The sequence below is a fragment of the Ipomoea nil genome, unplaced genomic scaffold (assembly GCF_001879475.1).
Source record: "Ipomoea nil cultivar Tokyo-kokei standard unplaced genomic scaffold, Asagao_1.1 scaffold0321, whole genome shotgun sequence".
NCBI lineage: Eukaryota > Viridiplantae > Streptophyta > Magnoliopsida > Solanales > Convolvulaceae > Ipomoea > Ipomoea nil.
In genome coordinates this window covers 34,842-55,038 of record NW_017616749.1, presented here as the reverse complement: position 1 = coordinate 55,038, position 20,197 = coordinate 34,842, and the positions used below count along the sequence as shown (strand labels likewise).

General features: G+C 36.8%; 2 protein-coding genes across 12 annotated transcripts; both read right to left on the bottom strand.

Annotated features, from left to right (window-relative positions):
- Window positions 1-11,776: 11,776 nt before the first annotated feature.
- On the bottom strand, window positions 11,777-12,571 carry LOC109171561 (enoyl-CoA delta isomerase 1, peroxisomal-like). The gene has a single exon (XM_019320604.1). The coding sequence runs from the start codon at window positions 12,540-12,542 to the stop codon at window positions 11,838-11,840; it is 705 nt and encodes a 234-aa protein (XP_019176149.1). The 5' UTR covers window positions 12,543-12,571; the 3' UTR covers window positions 11,777-11,837.
- Window positions 12,572-14,840: 2,269 nt separating this feature from the next.
- LOC109171562 (enoyl-CoA delta isomerase 1, peroxisomal-like) lies at window positions 14,841-18,935 on the bottom strand. 11 transcript variants are annotated; one of them, XM_019320611.1, is made up of 3 exons: window positions 18,131-18,935; window positions 15,829-15,835; window positions 14,841-15,022 (listed from the first exon to the last, which is right to left on the bottom strand). In XM_019320611.1, the coding sequence occupies exon 1, from the start codon at window positions 18,860-18,862 to the stop codon at window positions 18,131-18,133; it is 732 nt and encodes a 243-aa protein (XP_019176156.1). In that variant the 5' UTR covers window positions 18,863-18,935; the 3' UTR covers window positions 14,841-15,022; window positions 15,829-15,835. The 11 variants fall into 11 exon arrangements, with proteins under 11 accessions (XP_019176156.1, XP_019176151.1, XP_019176154.1 ...); XM_019320606.1 differs by lacking the exon at window positions 15,829-15,835 and having other exon boundaries at window positions 14,841-15,023; window positions 18,121-18,935; XM_019320609.1 differs by lacking the exon at window positions 15,829-15,835 and having other exon boundaries at window positions 14,841-15,019; window positions 18,121-18,935.
- Between the last annotated feature and the right edge of the window lie 1,262 nt (window positions 18,936-20,197).

Genomic DNA, 20,197 nt, shown 5'->3' with positions numbered 1-20,197 from the left:
AAAAATGACTCAGAACTTATGGAAGTCTTATACCTGCGATTCTAGACTGATCAACCCAGAAAACTTAAAGTCGTGTTTTGTAAAAATATTTGGTGACCCTTTCAGAAATGGCTTAAAATTTGTGAAAGTGTTCTACCTGGGTTGGAATGTTTATAACTCAAATTTGATGCTAATCGAAGTTGGTTTATACCATATTTTAGACTTGTCGACCCAGAAAACTTAAAGTCGTGTTTTTTAAAAAAATTTGGTGACCTTTTCAGAAATGGCTCAAAACTTGTGGAAGTCTTCTACTAGGGTTAAAATGTACATATCTCAAAACCTAAAGTCGTGTATTGTAAAAATATTGGGTGACCTTTCTAGAAATGGCTCGCAACTTGTGGAAGTCTTTTACCAGGGTTGAAATGTCCATTGCTCAAATTTGGTGCCAATCGGAGTTCTTTTGATACCATATTTTAGACCAAAAGTACCACAAAACTTAAAGTCGTGTTTTGTAAAAGTATGTGGTGATCTTTTCCGAATAGGCTAAAAACTTGTGGAAGTCTTATACGAGGGTTGAAATGTCCATAGCTCAAATTTGGTGCTAAAATGAGTTTGTTTGATACCATATTCTAGACTGATCGACCCAGAAAACTTAACGTCGTGTTTTGTAAAAATATTTGGTGACCTTTTCAGAAATGGATCAAAACTTGTGGAACTCTTCTACCATGGTTGGAATGTCCACATCTCAAATTTGGTGACAATCAGAGTTCTTTTGATACCACATTTTAGACGAGAAGACCCTGAAAACTAAAAGACGTGTTTTGTAAAAATATTGGATGACCTTTTCAGAATTGGCTTAGAATTGTGGAAGTCTTCTACCAGGGTCGAAATATCTATAGCTCAAATTTGTCCCCAATCGAAGTTCGTTTGAAACTATATATTAGACTGGTCGGCCTAGAAATTTTAAAGTGTTTTGTAAAAATATTTGGTGACCTTTTCAGAAATGGCTCTAAACTTGTTGAAGTCTTCTACCAGGATGGAATGTACATATCTCATATTTGATGCAAATTGCAGTTCGTTTGTATTGTGGCCTCGCGAATTGTTGAAAATATTTTAGAATTCGGCATATCAATTAATTAATTAATTAATTAGGATGATTATCTTTAAATTATTTTAGATTTAGTTTGTTAGAATTATATTATTATTTAAGTTTATCCTAGTTTGTTGGTTAGGATTAGTTTATTATATTTTTAATAATTATCTCATTTATGATTTATGTGGTTGTAATATGTTTGTCAATAGCTATTTAAGGCCATTGCATGCCAAATAAAATATAGAGTTGAGAATTTTTGAGATAGGAAATTGAGTGTTTTGTAGAACTCGAGAGAGTTCAACCATGATCAAGTCATGGTGATCCTGCCTTATAAAGTGTGAAACCTCACTTGTGGCGTCTTCCCAAATCCTACGTATCACCTTATAACCCGGTGTGGCCGAGGACTTATCAAAAACCACAAAAGCAAACCCTTATACCCAGCCTAAATTAAACCTTTTAATAAGATTTCACCTAGCCCAATAACCAGCCGCTATGTTAGCCAAATATCATCTCCTCCACCCCAAACCTTAGTTCTTGTTGCTGCTGTGTTTGATAAGAGAAGATCGGGCCAACCAGGGTCACATAAGTTTGATACAATATTTTAGACTGGTTGACCCAGAACACTTAAAGCCGTGTTTTGTAAAAATATACGGTGACCTTTTCAGAAATGGCTCAAAACTTGTGGAAGCCTTCTACCAGGGTTGTAATGTCCATAGCTCAAATTTGGTGAAATCGAAGTTTGTATGATACCATATTTTAGACTGGTCGACCTAGAAAACTTAAAGTCGTGTTTTTTAAAAATATTTGGTGACTTTTTCAGATATGACTCAAAACTTGTGGAAGTCTTCTACTAGGGTTAGAATGTACATATCTCGAATTTGGTGTCAACCGGAGTTCGTTTGATACCATATTTTTGACCGGTCAACCCATAAAATTTAAGGTCGTGTTTTGTAAAAATATTTGGTGACCTTTTCAGAAATGGCTCAAAACTTGTGGAAGTCTTCTACCAGCGATGGAATGTACATATCTCAAATTTGGAGCAAATCGTAGTTCATTTGATACCATATTTTAGACCAGAAAACTTAAAGTTTTGTATTGTAAAAATATAGGGTGACCTTTTCAGAAATGGCTCGAAACTTGTGGAAGTCTTCTACCGGGGTTGAAATGTCCTTTGCTCAAATTTGGTGTCAATCGGAGTTCGTTTGATACCATATTTTACACCAGAAGAACCAGAAAACTTAAAGTCGTGTTTTGTATAAATATTGGGTGACCTTTTCGGAATAGATTCAAAACTAATGGAAGTCTTTTACTAGGGTTGAAATGTCCATAACTCAAATTTGGTGCCAAACAGAGGTCGTTTGATACCATATTCTAGACTGATCGACCCAGAAAACTTAAAGTCGTGTTTTGTAAAAATATTTGGTGACCTTTTCAGAAATGGCTCAAAGCTTGTCGAAGTCTTCTACCAGGGTAGAAATGTCTATAGCTCAAATTTGGTTCCATTCGGAGTTCGTTTGATACCATATTTTAGACTTGTCGACCTAGAAAACTTAAAGTCGTGTTTTTTAAAAATATTTGTTGACCTTTTCAGAAATGGCTCAAAACTTGTGGAAGTCTTCTACAAGGGTTGGAAAGGACATATCTCAATTTTGGTGCCAATCGGAGTTGATTTGATACCATATTCTTGTTGATATGAACCTAGTCCAAGATTCAAATAAGATGGAGTATTGTCCCAAGATTACTCTCAATGCAAAGATAGAGATGGATCAAAATACCTTAAACCTTACGAGAAACCCTTTGTCTCGAATCCTCTCAAAGACTTGGAAAAATCTCATGTAGCTTCAATTACCTCGATGTTGCAATCTTCAATCAACTAGAGTCGGATCTAGTTTCCTTCGATTCAAGAACGAGTCCACGAACCTAAATCTAAGGTTGAAGAAAGTAAGATTGATTTGAGTCCACAAATCAATTTGCTAGTCGAGTCCACAACTAGCCACTAATTGAGTCCACAATTAACCATAAGGATTCTTACACAAGTGTAAAGAAAAACTTAAGAATTTTATTGAATTAAAGCCCCTTAAAAATGATATGGATGTGCCATATTTATAGGTATAGGGCAGCATTATAATCCTAAATACAATGGGAAAAAGAGTCCTAAAACTAATCTAGAAAGCTAGTAAATATAGTCCTATTTAGAAATGGATTTTAGGAATCCTTTTTAAATACAAACTAGTGTTTTCTCTTTAATGGCAAACAATTAAAAATAATGATGACTAAAAATAATAAGACTTATTTGGGCCTAATTTAATCTCCAAAATCAACACTTAAAAAATTATAAAAGTCCTTGAATTCTTCTTCATCTTTTGCAAATAGGCTTGACTTGGATTTCTACCATCTTTGAATATCACTAATGAAGAGTTGTCTTAATTGTTTGGACTTGGGCCTTGTAATTGCCCCAATTGGTACTCTTGATGGATCTTGATTATGTTGGGTCGCATCATCCTCCCCTTCTTGAAAATGATTCGACCTCGAATCTTGTAAACATTCTCTTCGATCCATGATATCACTTGAAATGGGCCACTATAATACTTTCGTCTATCGAATGGAATTATTATTGGCCCTTCTTGTTTCTTTCATCAATGATTCTTTATGGATGTAGTTATGGACCTTGTGATGAGCCCACTATAGACCCTTATTGGAGTCCATGTGTACTGGTTCCTATTATTCTTCCATTCTTGAAAAGAATTCGTCCTCGAATCCAAATCTTCAATGAAAGACAAATTATCAAGCTCGCTTTGTGTTTTATCACGCTCATGGAACTTTTTCATGGGATGCTTGACACGAGTAGCTCCAATCATCATCCTACAATCAACAAGTAAGGGAATTAAGTCTAACGACACAGCATGGAATTTAAACATTCTGAATGGTAATAGTTCAATAAAATGAGACATATTAAACTTAGTCATCTTGTTTGAATTGACAACAAGCACAACAACTTTCCTCCTTGAGCTTAAGGCTAAACCAAACACAAAATCCATGGAAATATCAAGTAATGATTTAGATGCATTGTGGTGGTAAGTAGCACAATTATAAACATAGGATTCTACATTTTTTTCTTCTTTGGCCAATGAAAATATCCATGCAAAACATCATCACTCTTTGGAAAACCAAATTGTCCCTTATGTGAATCAACAATTAAACCATTGCTCAATTCAAAGCAAAAAGTGCCAATCCCATTGACTTTGAACGAAAACCCCTTGACCAAGTAGTATTTCACATAAGAAGTTTTCAAATGTGCCTTATAACTTCCTAGTGATTCCTTATCTCTATCAAATAAAGTTTTAGTAAAATCAAAATTATGGAATCTTGGATGTATGGAGGCAAACAAATTTCTAACACATCTAGCAAGTAGGTCATTAATAGAAACATGGCAAACAAATCTAGGGAATTCTAATGCATGCTTTTGAAATAAAAATGAGTAAATTGTTACTCCATTTCTTTTCTCATGATTACTATCCTTTTTAGTTACCAAGAGAGACTGCACTTTGAAACCTTGGGCCGGTCCTTTCCAATGTATCATTGATTGTGGTCCCTTTGTTTGGCTATAAACTGAGTTAGAGGATTGGAGTGGTGATTTCAATTCCAAACATGGAGGTTCCACTTTTCTCTCTTTGATTTCTTCCTTCTTTGGGGCTGGTTTGAGAGCTTGCATCAACCACAATTGAATTTCTTCTACTTGTTTAGGAGACAAACGAGGCAAGACATATGTAACTCCATTCATGTGAAACACATAAGTGTTCCTCATTCCATAAAAACTTATTCTTCTGTCAAATTGACATGGTCTACCTAACAAGATATGAGCAGCCTGCATTGAGATATTATCACACAAGAATTCATCAGAGTAACTGTGAATAGATAAAGGAATAAGAGCCTGTTTGGTTACTCTAGCTTCTCCTGCATCAGTTAACCATTGCAAACAATAAGGATTTGGATGATCAAGCAAAGGTAACTGAAGAAATTTAACCATAGATGCACTAGCCACATTTGTGCAACTTCTAGAATCTATTACCATAGCACAAGCATTCTCTCTAATTGACCCTTTAGCACAAAATATATTTTCTTTTTGAGACTCATCTTCTTTTAAAGGGTGAACATTCAAAACCGCCTTAACAACAACAGTATGACTAGACTCACTATCAACATATTTAGAATCAAATTTTAAAGGTATAAATGGTTCCCCCTCAACATGTTCATTGGGGGTTTCAAAATGGTCACAAACCTCTTCCTTAGATTTATATTCAAGACAAGAAGTAAAATTTTCAGATTGTGTTGTTATCTTAACTACCCTCTTGTTAGGGCAATCACGAGCTATGTGGCCTCTCCCATTACATCTATAACAAATCATTTCTCTATCATGTTGTGGCGTCACTGCCTCACTTACCTTTTCCTTACCTTTGTCTCGTGAATCATCTCTTGGAGGAGGATGTTCATCACTCCTTTGAAGGGTGGAACATGTGTTGTTCCATCTTGATGCACCATTGTTGGACTTGTGCATTTTCATCTCTTTTATTTTTGCCTAATATTTCACGTGCAACATACAAGGCATCAAAAAGGGAGTCATATCTCTGAATACTCATTCTACATCGAATTTCTAAGTTCAATCCATGTACAAAACGAGCAACAATTTTTGTCTCTTCTTCATGTATGTTTCCCTGTTCAAGCAAAATATTTATAGTTTGGTGGTACTTATCAACTGAAATTGTTCCTTGCACGGTTCCCTGCAATTTTCTTTCAATATCATAGAAAAAAGATTTAGGGCGACAGTTTAGACGCATATCTTCCCTCACTTGAACCTAAGATTCATAGGGAGTAAAATTAGCAACTCTCTCTCTCTATTTCTTTTTCGCCACCAAGATAATGCATACCCCTTAAAAGATGTAGCAACTAGCCTAATTTTTGTAAGATCAGAATAGTGCTTTAAATAGAAAAGAGTTTCAATAGCATTCTCCCATTCTATGTATTCGGTAGGTCCTTTCTCACCGGTGAAGTTAAGAATTTCAAGTTTAATGTTTCCTAACTCCGCATTACGCGGTTGGATCCTTTGACATCTAGGATCCACTCTTCCTGCCGGTGGCAAATATTGCTCATCATTGTGTAGCGATTGCACTTGCTGAGGGTGTTGCTCCAGATTATTTACTTTTGTGAGTAACCCTTTCGTGGCGAAGGTTAGAGCATCTATTTTTTGCTCTAATCTCTTACGTTTGTTTGGAACTTCTTCAGCCATCTGTAGATGAGAAACAAAATCTAAAAACAAGAAGATATGTGAGTATTCATGTTAGTGAAACCAAAAAGTTGGCTCGTTCCCTCACTATTCTCAGCTCACATGTAAGAGGTGGATAATATGGCTCTGGGGGTGCACTACACACTCTTACAAACACACACTCCACTCGTGTATCACTCCAAGTGGCAGATACTCTCACAAGCCTTTTTCCAAAAAGGAAAAAGTTGATATGGATTCAACCTCAAAGTTCAAGAAAACGTACTGATATGAATCTAGTCGAAGATTCAAATAAGATAGAGTATTGCCCCAAGATTGCTCTCAATGTAAAGATAAGGATGGATCGAAACACCTTAAACCTCACGAGAAACCCTTTGTCTTGAATCCTCAAAGACTTGGAAGAATCCCATTGTAGCTTCAAGTACCTCGATGATGCAATCTTCAATCAACTAGAGTTGGATCTAGTTTCCTTCGATTCAAGAACGAGTCCACGAACCTAAATCTAAGGTTGAAGAAAGGAAGATTGATTCAAGTCCACGAATCAATTTGCTAGTCGAGTCCACGACTAGCCACTAATTGAGTCCACAATTAGCTATAAGGTTTCTTACACAAGTGTAAAGAAAAAATTAAGAATTTTATTGAATTAAAGCCTTGTCGAAACTGATATGGATGTGCCCTATTTATAGGTATAGGGCAGCATTATAATCCTAAATACAACGAGAAAAGGAGTCTAAAACCTTATCTAGAAAACAAGTAAATAGAGTCCTATTTAGAAAGGGATTTAAGGAATTCTTTTCTAAATACAAAAAGAGTCATAAACCTAATCTAGAAAGCAAGTAAATATAGTTTTATTTAGAAATAGATTTAAGGAATCCTTTCTAAATACAAACTAGTGTTTTTCTCTTTAATTCCAAACAATTTAAAATAATGATGACCACAAATAATAAAGCTGATTTGGGCCTTGGATCTTCATTATGTTGGGCCGCATCATCCTCCCCTTCTCGAAATATGATTCGACCTCGAATCTTCTAAATATTGTCTTCGATCTGTGACATCACTTGAAACGGGCCACTTATAGTACTTTCCTCTATCGAATGGAATTTTTATTGGACTTTCTTGTTTCTTCCACCATTGATGCTTTAAGGATGTAGTTATGGGCCTTGTGATGAGCTCACTATTTACCCTTACTGGATTCCATGTGTACTAGTTCCTATTATTCTCCCATTCTTGAAAAGGATTCGTCCTTGAACCAAATCTTTAATGAAAGACAAAGTAGCAAGCTCCCTTTCTGTTTTATCACGCTCATGGAACTTTTTCTTGGGATGCTTGACACGAGTCGCTCCAATCATCATCCTACAATCAACAAGTAAGGCAACTAAGTCTAATAACAAATCATGGAATTTAAACATTCTGGATGGTAATAATTCAACAAAATGAGACATATTAAATTTAGGCATCTTATTAACAAGTACAAAATCTTTCTTTCTAGAGCTTAAGGTAAAATCAAACAGAAAATTCTTGGAAATATCAAGTAATGATTTAGATGTATTATGGTGGTAAGTAGCACAATTCTGAACATAAGATTCTACATCTTTTTTCTTCTTTGGCCAATGAAAATATCCATGCAAAACATCATCACTCTTTGGAAAATCAAAATGTCCCTTATGTGAATCAACAATTAAATCATTGCCCAACACCAACACAAAGCAAAAAGTGCCAATCCCATTGACTTTGAACCAAAACCCCTTGTGCAAGTAGTATTTTCCATAAGAAGTTTTCAAATGTGCCTTATAACTTCCAAGTGATTCCTTATCTCTATCAAATAAAGTTTTAGTAAAATCAAAATTAAGGAATCTTGGATGTATGGAGGCAAACAAATTTCTAACACATCTAGCAAGTAGGTCATTAATAGAAACATGGCAAACAAATCTAGAGAATTTTAATGCATGCTTTTGAAATAAGAGTGAGTAAATAGTTACTCCCTTTCTTTTCTCTTGCTTATTATCCTTTTTTGTTAGCAAGCGAGGCTGCACTTTGATAGCTCTGGCTGGGTCTTTCCACTGTACCACTGATAGCAGTTCCTTTGTTTGGCTACAATCTAAGTTAGAGGACTGGAGTGGTGAGTACAATTCTAAACGTGGAGGTTCCAGTTTGCTCTCTTTGATTTCTTCTTTCTTCAAGGCTGGCTTGAGAGCTTGCTTCGATCTCAGTTGAATTTCTTCTACTTGTTTTGGAAGTAGAGGCTTAAGCACATGTATAAATCTATTATAGGTGACATTGCATGTGTTGTTGAGTGCATTATAATAAAAATGTCTATCATGTTGCCATGATCTTCCGAGTGAAACATGTGCAGTACACATTGGCACAATATCACATAGAACCTCATCATAATACTTGCCAATACAAAAAGGAATAAAAACTTGTTTAGTCAATCTCACATGCCCTGAATCAATAAGATTGAAAGGTTGGGGGTGATTGATAAGAGGTAACTTAAGGTAGTCCACCATGGTTGCACTAGCTAAATTCATACAACGATCCAAATTGATAACGATAATGCATCTCTTTCCAAGAATGTTTCCCCAAGTATAGAGTGGCAGTTGCACTCGCTTAGGGTGTTGCTCTAGATTAGTCATTCCAGTGCTTAAACCTTCCATGGCAAAGGCTAGAGCATCTATTTTCTGCTCTAATCTCTTACGTGTGTTTGGAACCTCTTCAGCCATCTGTAGATGAGAAACAAAATCTAAAAACAAGAAGATATGTGAGTACTCATGTTAGTGAAACCAAAAAGTTGGCTCGCTCCCTCTCCATTCTCAGCTCACAGGTAAGAGGTGGATTATATGGCTCTGGGGGTACACTACACTCTTACAAACACACACTCCACTCATGTATCACTCCAAGTGGCAGATACTCTCACAAGCCTTTTTCCAAAAAGGAAAATTCTAGTCCGGAACTCAAGTTGATATGGATTCAACCTCAAAGTTCAAGAAAACATACCTTGGAAAACTTAACAAGCCTTTGAGAGTAAGGGTGTATCACGAGATAGGTAATATAATTGAGAGCAAGAAGCAAAGAAAAAGGACAATATGAGCAAAGAAACTAAATAAGATTTGGAAGAAAAAGGAAACCAAAGAAGGAAGTATGGCAGAAAGATATGCAAGACCAATATCAACAGATAGAGACAAATAGAATGTAAGAGGGGTTCAAGTATACCACAACCAAATATGAATCTATCAAGAACTCCTTCCAACCTTATACTTTTCCCCTTCCTTTTCCCTCCAAGATTCTCCTACCAACCTAATTCTTTCCCCAACCTTCTTCTTCTTCTTCTTCTTCTTCTTCTTCTTCTTCTTCTTCTTCTTCTTCTTCTTCTTCTTAAGGTCGTGTTTTGTAAAAATATTTGGTGACCTTTTCAGAAATGGCTCAATGGAAGTCTTCTACCTGCGATGGAATGTACATATCTCAAATTTGGTGCAAATCGTAATTCGTTTGATACCATATTTTTTACTAGAACACTTAAAGTCGTGTATTATAAAAATATTGGGAGACCTTTTCTAAAATGGCTCGAAACTTGTGGAAGTCTTCTACCGGGGTTGAAATATCCTTTGCTCTAATTTGGTGCCAATCGGAGTTCGTTTGATACCATATTTTAGACCAGAAGAACCAGAAAACTTAAAGTCGTGTTTTGTAAAAATATTGGGTGACCCCAATTGGTTCAAAACTTGTGAAAGTCTTTTACTAGGGTTGAAATGTCCATAGCTCAAATTTGGTGCCAAACGGAGGTCGTTTGATACCATTTTCTAGACTGATCGACCTAGAAAACTTAAAGTCATGTTTTGTAAAACTATTTGGTGACCTTTTCAGAAAAGGCTCAAAACTTGTGAAAGTCATCTACTAGGGTTGGAATGTCTATAGCTCAAATTTCGTGCCAATCGGAGTTCGTTTGATACCATATTTTAGACTTGTCGACCCAGAAAACTTATAGTCGTCTTTTTTAAAAATATTTGGTGACCTTTTCAGAAATGGCTCAAAAATATGGAAGTCTACTAGCAGGGTTGGAATGTACATATCTCAAATTTGGTGCCAATAAGAGTTCGTTTGATACCATATTCTAGACCCGTCAACCCAGAAAATTTAAAGTCGTGTTTTGTAAAAATATTTGGTAACCTTTTTAGAATTGGCTCAAAACTTGTGAAAGTCTTCTACCAAGGATGGAATGTACATATCTCAAATTAGGTGCCAATCGCAGTTCGTTTGATACCATATTTTAGACCAGTCAACCCAGAAAATTTAATGTCGTGTTTTGTAAAAATATTTGGTGACCTTTTCATAAATGGGTCAAAACTTGAGAAAGTCTTCTATCAGAGTTGGAATGTCCATAGCTCAAATTTGGTGACAATTGGAGTTCCTTTGATACCACATTTTAAGACTAGAAGACCCAGAAAACTTGAAGACGTGTTTTATAAAAATATTGGATGACGTTTTCAGAATTGGTTCAAAACTTGTAAAAGTCTTCTACCAGGTTCGAAATGTCCATAACTCAAATTTGGTGTCAATCGAAGTTCGTTTGATACCATATTTTATACTGGTCGACCTAGAAAACTTAAAGTCGTGTTTTTTAAAAATAGTTGGTGACCTTTTTGGAAGTGACTCAAATCTTCTGGAAGTCTTCTACTAGGTCTGGAAACCCAAATTTGGTGCCAACCAGAGTTCGTTTGATACCATATTTTAGACCGGTTAACCCAAGAAAATTTAAAGTCATGTTTTGTAAAAATATTTGGTGACCTTTTTAGAGATGGCTCAAAACTTGTGGAAGTCTTCTACCAGGGATGGAATGCACATATCTCAAATTAGGTGCCAATCACAGTTCGTTTAATACCATATTTTAGACTGGTTGACCCAGAAACTTAAAGTCGTGTTTTGTAAAAATATTTAGTGACCTTTTTCGAAATGGCTCAAAACTTGGTGACCTATAAAAAATGAACATTTAATATATTAATGACTTTTTATGACGAAGGAAATAATCACTATTCAAAAGTGTATACTAAATAAACTTTACCCTTTTATAATTGTCAACAAATCATACGAAAAAGGCAAATCGCACAACATAGACTCATGCATGCGATAGGCTCAACCAAGATAATGTTGACAAGAATCATACTTAATTAATTATGACATTCAAGTAGTGAAATAGGAGAATTAACAAGTGAGAGAATATTGACAATAATCATATATAGTCATATTAACATAACTTATTATAATATATAATTTACAATATTCTAATTACATTTTTTTAGAGTTGAGTTAATATTTTTTTTCTTTGTAATTTAAGAGTGTAATTACCTTTTTCTTTTTAAATAATAATTCAAGGGTTTATTTGATTAGTTTTCTAATTATTTATTGGTAACTTTTATAACACCTGAAAATTTTCTCTAAAAAATCTTTATTTTGAACTAGAATATGATAACATTTTTCAATATTTTATATTGATCACAACCTAGAACGAGTCTCGAGATCGCTTCCAAGCGAAACCGATACATTAGAATAAACAGTCCTCCTACAATGAGCATAAACGTGGCCGTCCCACCCACGCGCCACCAGCTTCTCCCCGAGCTCCACCGCAGCCTTCACCGTCTCCTCCGGGCTACCATGCGCCGAGTCCACAACACCGACCTCCATGCCCATATTCGCCGTCAGCTTCGCCGCTTTGAGGACCACCTCCCTCCAGGCACGGGGAGACGCCGCCTTGCTCTTCAGCAGCGCCACGAACCACGCCGGAATCTCCATCCCTTTGTCAAGCTCGCTCATGTAGAGGAAGCCGCGGTCCTTGCGCATGAGCACGTAGTCGTGGCTCAGCGCTATAACGAAGCCGGCGGCGGAGGCGTGGCCGTTGACGGCGGCGATCGTCGGCATCGGCAGGTTGAGGAGGTCGGAGACGAGGGATCGGAGCTTGGAGTCCATCGACTCCAGCCGGGCTGTGTCGGAGGAAGCCCAGGCGAGGTCGTAGCCGTTGGAGAAGAACTTCCCGTGGCTGGTTGTGATCAAGACGGAGGGCCCAGCAGCCGCCTCCGCTCGTGCACGGCGGACGGCGGCTCTGATGGAGTCGATCAGCGTCGGATTTAGCCTGTGCTCGTCGTCGCCGGTGAGAGTCAGTAAAAAGACGTTGCCTCGTTTCTCCAAACTGCACGTCTCCATCTCTCTCTATTAGTATTGACCGATAAAGCTTTGTACTATATATTGGACTATTCTCATTGATATAGCCGAATACTAGAAATAAAATACTCAGTATATTATATTTTATAGAGTTAATACCCAAAATCATCCTCGACTATAGTGGTTTTTCTCAATTTCGTCCTAAACGACTTTGGTGACCTAATATCGTCCCAGACTTTTGTGTTTCGCTCAATTTAGTCCTCCATTTGTTATTCCGTCAAATTGGTGTTAAATAAAGGGACAATTCAGTAATGTCAATATTGATCTCTCTTTACTTTCAACTTGTGAAGTGCGAAATTCATCTTTCTTGTACGAATTACACCCAGAATTACCCCCGGACATGCAAATCAAATTTTATATTCGCAGTTTTAGGAGTAATTCTGGGAGTAATTCGTAAAAAAAAAAAAAAATTCGCAGTTCACATGTCTATGAGTAAAGAGATGCCAATATTAAAATTACGGAATTGTCTATTTATTTAACACCAAATGGACAGAATAACAAATGAGGGACTAAATTGAGCAAAAATACAAAAGTCTGGGACTAAATTGAGCGAAATACAAAAGTCTGGGACGATATTAGGTCACCAAAGTCGTTTAGGACGAAATTGAGAAAAACCACTATAGTCGAGGACGATTTTGGGTATTAACTCATATTTTATAAAAAGTAATCGAACAATACTTAAAAGTACAATGAACTAATTAGGTTATCAAGTTCAAATAAAAAAACTGCAATGAGTTCGAACAAATTAAAATCGTATGTACAGTTCAAATACCAGCGTGACGATCGCCGGTCGCCTTCTCCGACAGAACGCCACCGGCAACGGTCAATAGTCACCGGTATTTGCGACCGGCAACGGTCAACGGTATTTGACCTTTCGTTTGAATTTAGTCGGATGTTTGTGGGAGGTTTGCCGGAGTTGGCTAAAATCTTAATTGGCCTGCAATTACAGGTCACCAACAAGTTAGTGGGTTCCATTGGTTTAAAATAACATGTTTGTAAATTTAATTGGTAACTTCTAACTAATTGACTTTTTGAATAAAATTTAAGGACTTATTTGACCATTTTCTCTTACAAATGAAATGATTAAAAGTGAGAGTGCACGTCAAAGCTGGTTAACTCTCTCCATACAAATTGCACCATTCAAAGTAGTTGAATTCAAAATCTTGCTTCTATTTAATTCGAAAGTACTTGATAAAATCATACAATAATAAGATGCAATTATTATAATATGTTACCCACTTATTCTAATGGAACACAAACACTTATCCTAATAAGCAGATTAATATACAGATTAATATATTGTCAATTATTCATTGACAAGTGATAATGTTCATAATATATAGTCTATATTCAAAGCCGGCTAGCACCGACTAGCAGCCCCATTTGACATTGTCAAATGAACGCTATAGTAAAACACTATATTTGAACCTCACCAAAAAAAAAAAAAAAAAAAAAAAAAAACACTATATTTGAAACAGAACCTGGCAATTATGGTAAACACTTTTAGATAGTGGTTGCCAGTTACCCTCAGTTATATTCGAGAAGCAATCTCAACGGTCTCGCCTTTGGCAGTGTCATCGTTTTGGAGCAAGTGCAATACCTCGGCAAACATGGTTGTCCTCATCTCGGCATATATCTTTCCATTCCAGTTTCTGCTCACCAGTTCTAACCCCAGTTGTTCAGCTGCTTTAAAGGTCTCCTCTGCGCTGTTGTAGACCGAGTGAACGACGCCTTTCTGGAGCGCCATGTCGCCTGTCAGCATAGTGGCTCTCAGGGCAATGTCGAGCTGAGCTGAGGGGGATGCAATCTTGTGTTTCATGAGGGCGAAGAACCAGGCTGGCAGCTTGCGCCCAATATCGAGCTCGTTCATGCAAAGGAACCCTCTGTCACGGCGCATTAGAATATAGTCATGGCAGAGTGCAAGTCCAAAGCCACCGCCACAGGCATGGCCAGTGAGGGCAGCGATGGTGGGCATGGGCAGAGCGAAGAAGTCAGCCACAAGCCGTTGGACCAGGGAGCACATGATCTTTGAGCGGTGAGCAGTGTCCTGTAAGAGCCAATTAAGGTTGTAGCCATTGCAGAAGAACTTCCCTTGTGCTGTGGTTATCAAAACCGACGGGCCTGTGGCTTCTGCTCTGGCCTGGCGGAGAGCAGCCCTGATGGAGTTGATGAGGTCCGGGTGTAACCGGTGCTCATCATTGCCAGTTAGTGTCAAGACAAAGATGTTACCTCGCTTTTCCAGTGTGCACATCTCTGTGAGAAGAACGAAGAAAACTAGCCAGCACGGGCTTAGCTCAATGGTTCAGTATGCAGTATTTGGGAGAAGAGCGAAGAAAACTGAAAGCTGGTATGGGATTTAGTCTCTTTGTGTCTTTTGGCCTGCAGGGCTGCCTGTAAGTTGAGAAGTTGTAGTAAGCCTTTATAGACAGCAAGAGCATGGAGCAACTGAGCAAGTACATCTACAAAAAAACAGAAGAAAAAATGGCCGGCTGTAAGAGTAAGTAAAAGCAGAAAAGATCAGTCCAAAACAACATATACTAAGATTCTAAGAATCCTGGTGTCAAGGTATCAAAAGATCAAAAGAACATTAATATTTTCACAATAGTAGCCATAGTATACTCATTTCAGTACAACAAATACACAATCCAAAACACATCATGCTTGAAATAAAATTTACACCAATGACCAGACAATCAAAATATGTAATCTTCACAGCAGACAAGAACTTTGTCATTTACAATATAATCACCCTTGTTCTTTCTACCCTTACTGCCAATACTATCATTTTCATTGATCCCAATGCTGAGATTGGAATGTATGCATGACAATGAATAATCTTGCACTTTCTCTTTGTTTAACTGTTGCCTCGCAAAGATGCATAACTTTTAAGTAAAATAAAACATCATATCAACTTCCATCTTGTGACTTCATCTGTCATTAGGTGATAGTGTGATACTGACAAGATGCCAACAGTTTCCAAGCATATACAAATGTTCTGAATCATTCATCTTAGCATGTATATCATAACTAACCACGTCAAGAAGGGTGATTGTCATACCCAAAAAAATACCAACAAATTTAACAAAAGAACAGAGCAACCTTGTGCAAAATTTTCGCAGAATTTTGATGAGGTATGATGATTCAAGAATTTGTGTTTTTTTTTCCAAATTGATAATATTAGCAGAGGCCATCCCTTCACATATTTTACTTAACTTAGACAACATTACCATTTTGTATCCTCATCGAATATTATGGTATAGCTTATCTGTTCACAGGCTTCCTTTGTGTGCTTTATTTTTTGTGTGTGCTTTAATTATATAGCATATTAGTAATATATGAACTGCAGATCCAGATAAACATAGAAGAAAACCATTGCCAATCATCAATTTGATGTAATCCCTTGCTTGATAAGTTTGAAATATCAAGAATTTAGGGGCAACCCTGCAAAATTGGTTAGGTTGTTGACTCGGTAACCACAAGGTTATACACGATCGACAACATAGGTTGGTTTACCTCCTTGTGGTCCTTTGACGGTTAGAGTCACAAGGCTAGTACGGCCCTCAAATATTGGCTGCGGCTTTCCCTCGTCACTCAAAAACAACATCAAGATGATGCGGCCCAACATAATGAAGATCCATTAAGAGTACCAATTGAGCCAATCACAAAGCCCAAGTCCAAACAATTGAGGCAACTCTTCATTGGTGATGTTCAAAGATGGTGGAAATTCAAGTCAAACCCATTTACAAAATATGAAGAAAGATGGTGGAAATTCAAGTCAAACTCATTTACAAAATATGAAGAAGAACTCAAAGCTTTTTATAATTGTTTCAAGTGTTGAGTTTGGAGATTAAATTAGACCCGAATCAGCCTTATTATTTTTTGCCATCATTATTTTAAATTGTTTGGAATTAAAAAGAAAACACTAGTTTGTATTTAGAAATGATTTCTTAAATCCCTTTCTAAATACGACTATATTTACTTGCATTCTAGATTAGGTTTATGACTTTTTTTCCCATTGTATTTAGGATTACAATGCTGCCATATACCTATAAATAGGGCACATCCATATCAGTTTTCTGGAGGCTTTAATTCAATAAAATTCTTAAGTTTTTCTTTACACTTGTGTAAGAAACCTTATGGCTAATTGAGTCCATTGTGGACTCAATTAGTGACTAGTCGTGGACTCGACTAGCAAATTGATTCGTGAACTCGAATCAATCTTCCTTTCTTCAACCTTAGATTTAAGTTCGTGGACTCGTTCTTGAATCGAAGAAACTAGATCCGACTCTAGTTGATTAAAGATTGCATCATCAAGGTACTTGAAGCTACCATGAGATTCTTCAAAGTCTTTGCGGATTCGGAACTAAGAGTTTTTTCGTGAGGTCAAAGATATTTTGATCCATCTCTATCTTTACTTTTGATAATATTATTGAAACAATATTCCATCTTATTTGAACCTTCATATCAATTTTATACAAAGGAAGTGCAGAAAGTAGTAAGTTTTTCGTTGCAAGAACATTGACCATCATCATCCTAAGCATGATTTCTATGTGTAAAAGCTTTTACTTCCAGAACCTCCAGCTAGAATAATCTTCATCCCGACCTGTACCCATAGATAATTTCATGTTGAATACCTTACAATTTCACACAATAGACAATAGAAAGAAAACCAAAATCCACATATAAAGGGAAAATGACACTTTTTACCCCTGAGTTATATACTTATAGCACTTTTTCCCCCTCAATTATTTAGGTAAGCACATTAATCCCCTCAATTATGCTAAAAGTGGTGCTTTTTCCCCCTAATATATTAAATTGACATTTATACCCTTAAAGTAAACATTTTATTTATTTTATTACTCCAACAAATTATTGCGTATACGTAGGGATGACCACGGTTCGGTTTGAATTGAACCGGATACTAAAGCAATCGAATTAATAGTTTACGGTTATAATTCATATCTAGAACCCAATATTTAAATGTCAATTTATTAAAATTATGTATCAAAAAAATTGAATCTTGAACCGTGAACCGGCGGTTCCAGATCTGATTCGCGATTTTGAACCGTCTTTATTTTAAAATTTTATTTTTTATTTTAAAATAGTCTAAATTCAACAATAAATGTATTTTATTTTTTCAGTTCGGAACATGAACCGTCCGTTCCGGTTCACGATTTTAATAAACTCTAAATATCGAATTTCGATTCTAAATTGTAATTGGAATATTTCGGTTTGGTTGCTATAGTGTTTGTTTAGTTTGAACCAAATTATGGTAATAATTTGTTGGAGAAAAAAAATAAATTAAATATTTAGTTTAAGGGTAAATATGTCCATTTAACATTTTAGGGGGAAAAACAGCCACTTCAATAATTCAGGGAGAAAAAATGCTATAGGTATATAACTCAGGGGGAAAAAGTGCAATTTTCCCACATATAAATGCATAATCAGTACACACTTTTTGAAATATGTGAGATAGAAATGCAACAATTTATTCCATAATCACTATACTGCTAAGCTCATCACATTATTAAATCACTTGAACTGAGAATGAAGAACTAACTCACATACAGTCACAGTCGGGAGACGGTCTTCTTGGCGTCCTTTTTGCCGAAGTCTCCGACGGTCTCATCGGATTCGAGCGACTCCAATACTTGGGCAAACATGGTTGTCCTTATACCAGAATACGTATTTCCATCCCAATTTCTTCTCACCAATTCTTCCCCCAATTTTTCAGCTGCTTTCAGAGTCTCATCTGCGTTATTGTGCACCGAATCGACAATGCCTTTCTGCAGCGCCATGTCTCCGGTCAGCTTCGCCGCTGTCAGAGCCACTTCTCGGAGAGCCGCCGGCGAGCCAATTTTACATTTCATGAGCGCAATAAACCAGGCGGGAAGCCTGAGCCGAATATCGAGCTCGCTCAGGTAGAGAAACCCTCGGTCCCGGCGCATGAGAATATAGTCGTGGCAGAGTGCGAGCACGAAGCCGGCGGCGGATGCGTGGCCAGTGACGGCTGCGATGGTGGGCATGGGGAGGTTGATTAGCTCCTCAACGAGGAGGCGGAGCTTAGAGGACATAATCTTGCCGCGGCGCTCTATGTCCTGCTTCGACCATTCCAGATCGTAGCCGTTGGAGAAGAACTTCCCTTGCGCCGTAGTGATCAGAGCAGAGGGGCCCGTGGCTTCGGAGCGGGCGCGGCGGACGGCGGCTGTGATGGAATCGATGAGTGTCGGGTGTAAGCGGTGCTCGCCTTCGCCTGTTAGGGTGAGGATGAAGATGTTTCCTCGCTTCTCCAATGTGCACATCGTTTTCCGTTCGCCGACTCGCCGGAGAAGACAGGAAAAAATAGTAAAAAGAATCACAAATTTAATAATGTGAAATTTTTGAAAATAAGAGATTATCATAGGGATAACCGGATAAGGACAACCTAATAGCCATAGGCTATCAAGGGTGGGAATGTGGGATAATGCCAAATTTTTTCTAAATAAGTGTTTTAAAGTATATCGAGGTAAGATTATTATATTAGAATTGTCGATAATTGAATGTTGAATTTGCGTATTTAAATTGGTAATTTTAAATTTACAAAGGAAAGATAATATAGTCAATATTGATTATAATTATCAATAAAATAATTGTATGGGTATGCTTGAAATCAAATACGGGACATAAGGGAGAGCAAATAAAAATTAAAGCATAAAATATTAAATATATACTAATATTGTTTGAGGAGATTCTTACACTAGGATTTGTGGTTAGAGTTCTATTTTTTTATTATAGAATACAATATCAGATTTGGACTCAATTACCTCAGTTATTGAGATCTTCTACTCTTCTATTGCTATGAATAAAAATAATAGGCCCGCATGGGTAGCTCAACTGGTCATAGAGGTGAAACTTTGGAATAATGACTCGGGATCGCAACCTCTTAAAGTGAGGGGTGCTTCTTGGGGCGCAGTGAGCACCGGTCTAGCCTCTATGGTTCATGTTCAGTTGAGTCACCATGATTTACATCCTCTCAAATGCTCTGTCAGGCCGGGGTGTGGGGGGCCCTTAGGGTTGGGGTTCAACCTTTTGGAATAATGAATAAAAATAATAATGTTGAGAATGTTGATGTGGGAAAAGAACTACAAAATAAGAAAATTTTATGATATATTATAAATGTTTTGTCAGAAAATTATAAATGATAATAATCAACATCATTGAAAGTTTGTAATGATGTATTCAATTTAGAATTATATTTCAATGACTTTTGTAGACTTTTTAAAATAAAAAGTTGATAAAAGTCTATGAATGTTTTTGTATAGATTTTTATAGAGTCTTATAAAGTTTTAAAAAGTTTTGAACGACTCTATGAAAGTCAATCAAAGTTTATTAAAATCTATCATTTTAAAAGTCTTTAAAACTCTACAAAAGTCATTATTGAATACACCCCCTTAGACTTTAACATTTAGCATTAGACTTATGATATCCCATACTGAGAACGTCTGAGAACGTCTCCCGTTCTCAGCTGGTATGCCCATCCGCCAAATATTATTTGAGAACGTCTCTCGTTATTAGATTTATGATATCCCATACTCCTTTTAACCACTTTTTGTTGATCATGCTTTATACACTGATGACTCCTAGACTCTACACTAAAC

What these genes read in the sequence shown, in the direction of transcription:
- LOC109171561 (XM_019320604.1), bottom strand. Translation starts at nt 12,542, where the DNA reads ATGGAGACGTGCAGTTTGGAGAAACGAGGCAACGTCTTTTTACTGACT.
- LOC109171562 (XM_019320606.1), bottom strand. Translation starts at nt 18,862, where the DNA reads ATGTGCACATTGGAGAAGCGAGGAAACATCTTCATCCTCACCCTAACA.